Source organism: Mastomys coucha, unplaced genomic scaffold (genome assembly GCF_008632895.1).
Source record: "Mastomys coucha isolate ucsf_1 unplaced genomic scaffold, UCSF_Mcou_1 pScaffold4, whole genome shotgun sequence".
Classification (NCBI taxonomy): Eukaryota; Metazoa; Chordata; class Mammalia; order Rodentia; family Muridae; genus Mastomys; species Mastomys coucha.
In genome coordinates this window covers 14,328,548-14,338,721 of record NW_022196910.1, presented here as the reverse complement: position 1 = coordinate 14,338,721, position 10,174 = coordinate 14,328,548, and the positions used below count along the sequence as shown (strand labels likewise).

Sequence of the window (10,174 nt, the reverse complement as noted above, 5' to 3'; positions counted from 1 at the left end):
CGCGGCCCAAGCACCACCCACTGTGGGGCGGAGCCTGGAGCGAGGCTGGAACGGTGGGCGGGGTCTATAGGGAAGCGGGAGGCGGGGTCAAGGATTAGGCTGGGAGCAGCGGGGTGGGTGGAGCCTGGGCTGGGTCAGGGGCGGAGCCTGGCTGGAAAGAGGAATGCCCCGGGCTGAGTAAGGAATAGGATCTAGAGAGAGGAGTGGGACCATCGGATTGCGTCAGGGGCAGAGTCGGGGACCGAGCCTGGGGAAACAGAGCCTGGAGCCTGGGCTAGTCAGAGGCGGGGTCAGATGTGGGCCAGTGGAAATGGAATGGGACGGGCCCTGGGTTGAGTCAGAGGCGGAGTCAAGGGCGAGAAACCGGGTGGGGCTTGACCATAGCCGCCTGGGCTCAGCGCCGGGTCTGCTGCGGTCACTTCCTGACCCGCGAGGCGGGAAGGAGGGCAGCTGAGGCCACAAGGACTGGGGTGATTCATCTCCGACCCTATCGCTGCCCGCAAAACTCTGCTCTACACTCTTGCCTTCCGTGACGGCCCCCAATCCTGATTGCACTGATGTGTGTACTCACTACGCATCTCTGGTCCCAGTCTCTGGAATGCGACCCACTCCGTGTCAATGGCTTCTGCAGGTGTCTCCTGGATCTCAGGTGCCTCTCTGAGACTGTCCTGAGGCCCACCCATCTTGGGTCTATCCAAGAGTTGCCCTGGCCGAGATTCCACTCGAGGTCTAAAGTCGTCTGTAAGATCCTGCCCTTGAAGACTCCGATAAATGTAAATTTCCTTTACAGTGCACTGCCTCTGGAAAGCCGGGTTCCCACCTCCAGAGAGGTCCTCTGGACCTGATTATCAGTCTCCTGCTCACAGCACGCGTGGTACCTGCTTCACTCACCTGCTTAACTGCACTTGCTCCGTGCCTTGGAGCTCCACTAATAGCCAACAGTAGCTGCCCTACCAGGCGCCATTTCTGTATGCACTGAGTCAGACTGGGCTCCTGCAGGACTTTCTATCACGCACCCAAGACCTGCCTGAGAAGCACTGGGCCCCAAGGAATTCCCAAAGTACCCCATGGTGACCACTGAGTAGGGGGAGTATAGTGGGAATAGCTGGAATGATGAAACAGACAGGGCACAGTGTGAGCCCGCCCCAAGCATTAAGTTGTGGACTGAAGGAGTCAGATATTTTTGTGGAAGGTGATGACACCGGAGCTAGTTCCTGACTGATAAATGAAAACCATTAATAGAAAGCCGGCTGTGTATTTTAGCGCATACACTTTTCCCAACTGTCTTGAAAAGAAAGTACCATGTCTCTCCTTTATACATAATGAAACTGAGGCAGAACAGAGGTGAGATTGCTTGCCTAAAGTCACAGAGCTGAGTCCCCTCTTTTGCTGGGTGGTAGGGATGAGGATAGCTAGGAAGTAATCCTTAACTATTGCAGGCTAATGTTTTACGAATCACTGATAAAATGGGGGATAATAAAATGTGCAAATAGATATGGTATCAAATCCGTGGGCTCTGGTAATTAAAGCTTCCTTTATGGCTTGAGAGCATGTCATTTCCTATCTTTTCTTATTTATACTAATAAAAAGTTTTGTTGATAACAAAAAACACTAATACAAAGTTTTGGTGATAACAATCAGCAATTTTACTTACGTGAATTTTTAATTCAAAAAATACTATGGAAATGATTTTTAAAATTACGATTGGTAAGAGTGCTTCTATATATCGTCTTAGAATATAGGACTCTGTGAGATCAAGATTGTTGTACTTACCATAGAAACATGGATCACCTGAAACCCGCTCTTTTTAACTAAAATCAGATACAGCATTATAAGGGACTAAGAAAACTGAATCCCTAGACCTGGATAGTGACTACTCCTCCAGAGTTAAAAGAAAATATCCGATGAAAGAATCCAAGAAGGCTTAGCCTGTTAAGAGCTCTCACTCAAGTGCCAGCACTGCTATAAAAAATGACAGCCTGTTCCTATGGCCTCAGCACAAAGAACAGAGGGACAGGAAGATCCCTGGTGCTCACTGACTAGCCAGACTAGTAGAATCCATGAGCTCCAGGTTCAGTGAGACCTTGTCTCAAAAACTAAGAGGAAAAACATGAGACGAACGCTGACATAGACCTCTGACCTACAAACAAACGTGTGTGCACACGGGTACGCCTTTCAAGAGAAATGAGAAAAACTCAAAGTACAAAACAACCCAAAATTATTTTTATTCCTTATCAGGGTCATCTGAGGTCTTCAGAAATTTTGATTCAATTTGAGATCTTGGGAAGAAGGTCTTCTGAGGAGTGAAGCAGTACTGCGGAGTGTGGAAGAGCCATTTTTCTGACACGAGTTCCGATATAGACTTCCAGGGATTATCTGCACTAAGAGGTGGCTGCAGGGGATGACGGTAAATGGAAGTGACAAGGCCCTTTCCGCTCTCCAACTCAGCAGAAGAAACCCTCTGCCTTGAAAGTCTCACCAAGCCATTCTTGTCAATGAGAGAGAACGTCTTATGGGGGCAGACTGCCTTTTTCCTTGGAGGTTGCTTTCTTGGACTATTCCATATTTGTAAATTTGAAGCCTTATGTTGGAACTTTTCCTCAGCAGACTTGCACAGAATTGGAGCCAAGGTTTTCTTTCCTCTGCCAGGAGCATATTTTGGTTTATCTGAAACCAGAGAAGGCTCTGTGCTTTTAACTCTCTGAAACTTACATATATTCCTACATATTGCAGTGTTCACTGTGTCAGAACTCTGAGCGCTGTGGAAATTTAATTTAGGCAAGTTCTCCCATAATGAAAATCCATACCTAGAACCTTCAGGGTATAGCTGGTTCATGCCTTGAGGCCAAGACCTCCTGCCCCGGGACCTCTGGATTTCCCTTAGAAGGCTGCAAAAGATCAAAATGTGTCAAAACATGGCTGTATATTAACACAAATACTCAGAAAGTCTACTTCTTTTTTGAGATATACAAAAGAAACTCACTGTAGTATTCCCTCAATGGAAGCATGGGAAGGCCCCAGGTGAGCTGCCCTTAAATCAAGTGACCTATACAAATAGCTGACTGCCTCCATTGTGGCATGATGGCAGAAGTCACCTGACAACAGCTGGCCTGCTGGGGAGATGGGAAAAGAGAATGTTAGAATTTTCTTAAGTACTAACTTTATACATGTAAAAGATTTGTAAGGCCAGCATTAGAACACCATCTGTCCTAAAACCCTGCCAAAGACACGTCACCTCCATCTGGAGTGAAGAAACAGTCAGATATAAATGAAAGGACACTAGGTCTGAGTAGAAGGGAAAGAAGCTGACTGGACACTCTTTAGAAAAGAAAATGTTGATGCTCTGAGATGAGGAAATGACACCAAAAAAAGAAGAGAAGGGAGAAAGATGGGAGGGGTCGATGCTGTAAGCTGAAAGAGACAAGTACCCAAGCCCTCAGCAGAGTTGGGCCGGGTGAGCAGCTCAGTCGTAGGGTGCCTCCCCAGCATGTGCCAGGCCATGCGCTTCATCCTCAACAACAACAACAACAACAACAACAACAACACACACACACACAGAGTAGGACATTCTGGGATTGAAACCCCAGAAGCTATAACTGATATTACTGCTATACTACAGGAAAAGAATATGTGGAGCTTATTGATTACCTGATTATTGGCCATTCAACCAATAATCATCTTACATCCTAGTTCGGTTTCCTTACTTGATTATTGTACTGTGGCTGCACTATCCTTGTGCACTGAAGACATCCTTGGAAGTAGACAGAGATACAACTGTCATATCTGCAACCAACTTTCAATGATTCCAAAAAATGTGTGCATGCATGCGTGTGTGTGTGTGTGTGTGTGTGTGTGTGTGTGTGTGTGTAAAGAATACAAATTTGGCCAAGTGTTAAAAGCTGGTGAATGTTACAGTGGCTCATTATACCATTTAAAACGTTATACATTTAAATTTTTTCCCAAACCAAAAGAAGGAAAGGAACCTTTGTTGTCAGGTACCACTGTCAATTTTAATTCTCTGAAGTATGTTAAAGGTCAAAACAAATTCTTTTAAAATCTGCTTTTAAGGCAGTAGCCATTTATCCATTTTTGCTATTTTTAGAACTGCTGATTTTTTTTTTCTTTTTTTGGTTTTTCTCTGTATAGCCCTGGCTGTCCTAGAACTTGCTCTGTAGACCAGGCTAGCATTAAACTCAGAGACACATCACCTACCTGCCTCTGCCTCCTGATTGCTGAGATTAAAGCCATGCACCAATACCACCCAGCTAGAACTGCTGGCTTATTGTCTTGGTGACAAATGCAGTGCAAGGTTGGTACCAGCAGGACACTGACCTGGGGCTGGGCTAGAAAGACTGCTCAGGATGTGAGGGTTGCAAGCATGGGCATGTGACCAGCTGCCTGAGTTAATAACAAGGTACATGACTGCAGTTACCATCTGCCTGCTAACCCAATAAGAGCAACACCTGACACCATCATCATCTGTCTTTTTCATTTGGTCTTTTTCACAGTACACATATACCTGTGGCTCAAACATGAAAATGTACCCAAGTGTGAAATCAAAAGTTCTCCCTTCCCTATGCCTCTATAAGCAGTGTCATGGGTTTCCAGTGCCCTTTAAAGAATGTTCAGTGATGTGACCTGACGTCAGGGACCTGACGGCTGACTGGGTCCCTCACTGGACTGGAATGAGCATCACTGACTCCTACTTCCATTCTTTCTCCCTGCAGCCCTATCACATGAGTCATACTGCCTGCCATCTTTTCTAGAAGTCTAAAGGGGAGTTTGGGGAGGTTGTCTGCTTAGCCATCTGTCCTTGGTTTGGAATTCTCCCATGATTCCCTGTGATGTTTCTAGCTGCCCTAGCATGACCATCTGAGTTATTCAGTTGTGATGGCTGAGTTCCAGAGGCTTCAACTGCCCTTAAAAGTTAAAATGAAGAAACAGAGAACATCATATAGCTGTTAAGGCAGAACCTGCTGGAAGAGATTCTCTGCCCGCCCATCTCCAGATCCTGTAGAGTGACTGTTGTTCTCCTGGAAGCTCTTTGAGAGGCACCACAAAGCTAAGTTTTCCCTGGAGCAGCTTCCACTGATGCATGGCCCTTCTTCTAAGGCCCTTCCCCTGTGGCTCAGGGCAGATCTGTAGCTATAGCTTTGACCTTGGTGTGTTCTTTCACACAACCTGATCCTTTCTTCTCTATCAGCAGGTAAGCTTTCAGGATCAGGTGGCTTTGCCTTGACCTGGCTGCAGACCTCACTTTGGATCTGGTACCAGCTGGCTTAGTCTGGTCAGTTCTCCTGACCCAAGGGGTGAACAACCAGCCAGTGAATGTGAATTACTAAGGAATTACTGGGCCTTCTCCCATAGCCAACTTGTGTTCTTGATGGGGAGGGAGCCAAACATCTAGTTGCTTGTTTCTGTTGCTTGTTTTATCTCATTAAATCAATGTAATAATCCAATGAGCAGACAGTATTATCCCCTTCTGGGGAAAGAGACAACTGAGGTAGTGATGCCCACAAGCCCAGGAAGTAGTGCGGCTGGCCACAATTCCATATTGTGCTTATTCCTTAGGAGAATCAGAATAATCATCATCCAGCTAGAAAGGTGGCTCAGGGTAAAGACATGTGCCACCAAGCTTGATGACTCAAGTCTGACCCCCGAGACCAACATGGTAGAGAGAACTGACTCCCGCAAGCTGACCTCTGAGCCCCACACATTCACACACCCAGTCACACAAATATATAATTAAATAAATAGATAAAAAATGTAAAGGTACTATTACTAGGGAGGAACCTGTGTATGGTAGGACCCTCACCGGGGTCCTTCACTTCCTCTCCACAGCCTGCTGTCCATCACCCATGACACACTCCGCATCTGCAACTAACAGCTCCTCTCCACGGGCACACTTCTGTTCCCAGACAGCCAGGTGCTAGCATGTTCCAGAGTCAGCCAGATTCGTCATTCTAACTAAGCAACTAGATTAAGTACAAAGTAACAGATAAGACTTGGGACTGAAGGGGTGACATAAACCTCATTTGTCCCCATCTAAGGACCAGGCCTGATTTTGAAAAGAAGGCCATAAGGCATCAGCTCCAGAAACAGACCATAAAATCCAACCCACGCTCGTAAAACCCCCTCCCAAAGAACAGCCTAGAGATAACCACAAAAATGGGAAAATATCTCATCCCAGGATGGGGCATCTGGGCTGGGCAGTCCTAACTCATCCTATAGTTAAACGTTCATGACATAGAAATGCAGACCACTGCTGGGCAGTGGTGGAACACGCCTTTAATCCTAGCACTTGGGAGGCAGAGGCAGGAAGATTTCTAAGTTCGAGGCCAGCCTGGTCTACAGAGTGAGTTCCAAGATAGCCAGGGCTATACAGAGAAACCCTGTCTTGAAAAACCAAAAAAAAAAAAAAAGAAAGAAAGAAAGAAATGCAGACCACTGACCACCTGGCACAAGCCAATCAGAAGCCGACCCCTGTGACATCCCCAACACCCACCAATGAAATTTTAGATTGCCTAACCTACTATATATATATATATATATATATATATATATATATATATGAGAATTAACATATTAGCCAATCAAAGTTATACTAATGCCACAACTGTGGTCCCTGCCAATCACATTAGAGATTACCTAGTCCTTCTAGAGAGTTCCCCTGGTTCCCTATAAGAAGGCCTGTGTGCCTTTGTCTGGGGTTACCATTTTGGAGAATGGCTGACCCCACATGCTGGTTGTTTCTGGGTCTGGAGTCTTCTCAGTGATTTTTGGATACTTACAGAATGAAAAAAGAATTGTTATCTGTGAAAACTAGACCAAGTGCTTTAGAAAGATCCAGTCCCATGAGATGCTGAAACAGTTCGGTGTTTCTAGGTATGAGCAGGCAAGACAACCATAAAAGACATCAAGGGGCAGTCTCAAGGGACCTGGCACAGAAACTGCATCACAGTTGCCCTAACTCTTCAGAAGCCCATGCTAGAATGTGTGTTTCAAGAAAGATGCCATCCGAATTCTAATCCAAACGTCTACTCTTAGAAGGGGAGAGAAACCTGATGCAGCCTTTAAAGATTTGGAGAATGTTTGGTTTCGAACTCAGTCAGGGACAAGGGACCAAGACTTCAACTGGGCCTATATACTCCTACCCCAAGATGGTCCCACAACCAGGACACCAGTAAAACACCAGCTCTTCCTGGACTTGGCTGACTTCCAGCTTTTTGCCCATCCTAATACTGCCCCCCAATGTCAGTAGAAAGGATGATTACAGCACCCCTCATTTATTTATAATCAATAAAAGGCTGGAATGTTTGGTTTCTGACCCTGGGACAAGGCATTGAGGTGCATATTTAAATATCAAAGCAGACCTGGCTTCCAGGTTCTCCCAGCATCCCTCAGTCTCTGCCTGGCATACTCTGCCCCCAACCCTGAACTTTCCAGCCCAGGGGCTAGACTGCCCTTCCCCCAGAGGGTCCTCCCTATATAACCCTATATAATTTTGGTCTCTCTCTCCTCTTCTCTCTCTCTCTCTGTGCTCTCTTTCTCTCTTTCTCGCCCATCCCCATCTCCCCATGGTAACTTCCCTGGACTAGGTCCTTGGAGCCAGTGAACTTGCCCGACCTAGAGCAGCTTCCCAATAAAGCTGCCTTTAATATAATCTAATCTGGCTTAAATCGGCTCATTTCACTGGCAGCTGAGAAATAGCCCATCAGGGAAGAGAGGACATTTATACCTAAGTCAAAACTAAATAGTAAGGGTTGTCTGGGTTACTTACTAACTTTTGGATCAAAGAATCAACTTCTGTGGGCAGAGGGCTCTGACTAAGGTGAGAAATTTGAAATTAAATAGGGAAGAGACTGTCTCTCCCTGCTGAGAGTCGCCCGCTGGCACCATTAATTTCCTCCTTCTGAACTTGACTGAGAAGGCTGGCATTTCCTTTTAAAGAGAAGCCTAGAGAGAGGGAGGTAGCGCTGGGTTCATCTGTCATTTTTCATCCAAAATAAACTACTCAGAACAGAGTGCTCAGTGTGCACAGTGGGGGGGGAAAAGCCTCATTTCGATTCTTTTTTCCCACCACAATGGTTTCTCAATAGCGAATTTACAGCAGTTATTGGGAGGAGCGATGAGACTGCTGTGGCCAGGGCGAGCTTGGAACACAGATCACAACATAGCTGCCATTCCTACAGCAAAATCTCTGGGATCTACAGCTACAGTTTGCACTTGCAACTGAGTTATGAAGGATTGCTGAACAAAAGAGACTCAACTTAGCACTCAGTGCCTCACAGAAGTGATCACGAGATACAAGATGAAGGATCTGCCACCTTCCTACAGACCGGACATTTCAACACATAGACACTGCTATTATAGCCTCATGCATACAATTTTGTGATTAGAATTTAAATCTATTTTAATTGTCAACCCCCATTTCTCATACCCTATTGAAGACTAAACTATATTCAACTTGTTGACCTACTTGAACAGTAACAAAGGAGAAAGATGTCAAAACTTTCAAATTAGCTATTTAAAACATATATTCTGGGGCTGGAGAGATGGCTCAGTGTTAAAGAGCACTGTCTGCTCTTACAGAGGACCTAGGTTCAATTTCCAGTACCCACATGGTGGCTCACAGCTGTCTGTAACTCTAGGTCCAGCTCACACAGACATACAGTCAAAACACCAAAGCACATAAGATAAAAATAAATAAATCTTAAAACATAATCTAAAGGGGCCAGAGAGATGGCTCAGTGGTTAAGAGTACTGGCTGCTCTTCCAGAGGTCCTGAGTTCAATTTCTAGCAACCAAATGGTGGCTCACAACCATCTGCAATAAGATCCGACGCCCTCTTCCGGTGTGTCTGAAGACAGTGACAGTGTATTCATATACATAAAAGAAATAAACAGCCGGGCAGTGGTGGCTGGTGATGCCTTTAATCCCAGCACTTGGGAGGCAGAGGCAGGTGGATTTCTGAGTTCGAGGCAGCCTGGCCTACAGAGTGAGTTCCAGGACAGCCAGGGCTATACAGAGAAACTCTGTCTTGAAAAACCAATAAAAGAAAAAAAGAAAAAGAAGGAAAGAAAAAAAGAAAGAAAGAAAGAAAGAAAGAAAGAGAAAGAAAGGAGGAAACCTTAAAATAATAATTGATTTCAATGGGGGAAAGAATGATTTGAGTTGTTTTAGTACCTCTGGCTTGGAACAGCACTGTCATTTCAATGGAATAACCCAGGGCACACTGGGTAAAATAGCCACCAATACCCTGTTTTACCCATGACCCCTCATGCAGTTAGCGTGCTGACAGAAAGAACAAACACTAAGTCCCCTTCCCCCTGGAAATTCTCTGTCTGAGAAGTTAAGAACGCACACGATGGAAACAAGAGTGATGGAAAAGGTCCTTGAACTCTGTAGTGGCTCCCACCCAAAGTGTAACTTAGGACTGTTACATTGGAGATCACCATGAAGGCCATGCCAGGGGGATGGGACGACCCTTCCTAGAACTTACTGCCCTGGCTTTCAGTTGCTTTGAAGGTAACATCACAAAGCCTTGCCCAGGCTCCAGAGGAATATGACCAGTCAGACTCTCCCATAACCTCCTCGTGCCCCTCCCCCACCGCTCCTGCACACCAGCCATAGAGACCTTCTCAGTTCCTGCCAGCCTCAGATATTCTGTAGCTACTGCCTGGAGAGTCCTTCCCACTCCTGGGCCTTCCTTACTGGGTAACTTTTCATCCTGCAACTCCAGTGCCAGCAACAGCACTCCCTCAGGAGTGCTGCCTGCCTGCCTGCCCCATCCACCAGAGGAGGCATGGTCCCCTGGAGCCCTGGGATTTTCCCACTGTTCAATATTAAGGTGTTCAATATTACTGCAGCATTGTGTCAACTGCAGTCTCCAGGTAGCACTGTACCATTTAAGTTAAACAATGGGTGCTTAGTTCTCCCATCAATAAGGTGAGCTCAGCTGAAGGCTCAGCTGGTCTCTATCTTGCTCGGTGCTATCTCCCAAGCAACAGAAACAGATTGAGATGTGGGCACAGTCAATATTTGTGGAATGAAGTATTAGTAGTAACTGGACAATTGAAAGAACTGTCTGATAAGAATATAAGAATTAAAATTCAAAACCCTGAGTAGCTGTTCTTGCTTTTCTTTTTGATTTTTTTTTTTTTTTTTTTTTTTT

General features: G+C 45.6%; 1 protein-coding gene across 7 annotated transcripts in view; it reads right to left on the bottom strand.

The window, feature by feature from the left end:
* Window positions 1–2,201: 2,201 nt before the first annotated feature.
* Window positions 2,202–10,174, bottom strand: part of LOC116075701 (tetratricopeptide repeat protein 41) — a 67,586-nt gene continuing 59,613 nt past the window's right edge. For 5 of the 7 annotated variants that reach the window (XM_031348962.1, XM_031348961.1, XM_031348959.1 and 2 more), the window contains exons 15-16: window positions 2,984–3,113; window positions 2,202–2,888 (exon numbers count right to left, since the gene is read on the bottom strand). In XM_031348962.1, coding sequence (XP_031204822.1) covers window positions 2,225–2,888; window positions 2,984–3,113 — 794 coding nt within the window. In that variant the 3' untranslated portion in view covers window positions 2,202–2,224. The remainder of the gene's footprint in view (window positions 2,889–2,983; window positions 3,114–10,174) is intronic. The other 2 variants (XM_031348966.1, XM_031348965.1) reach the window with 2 other exon arrangements.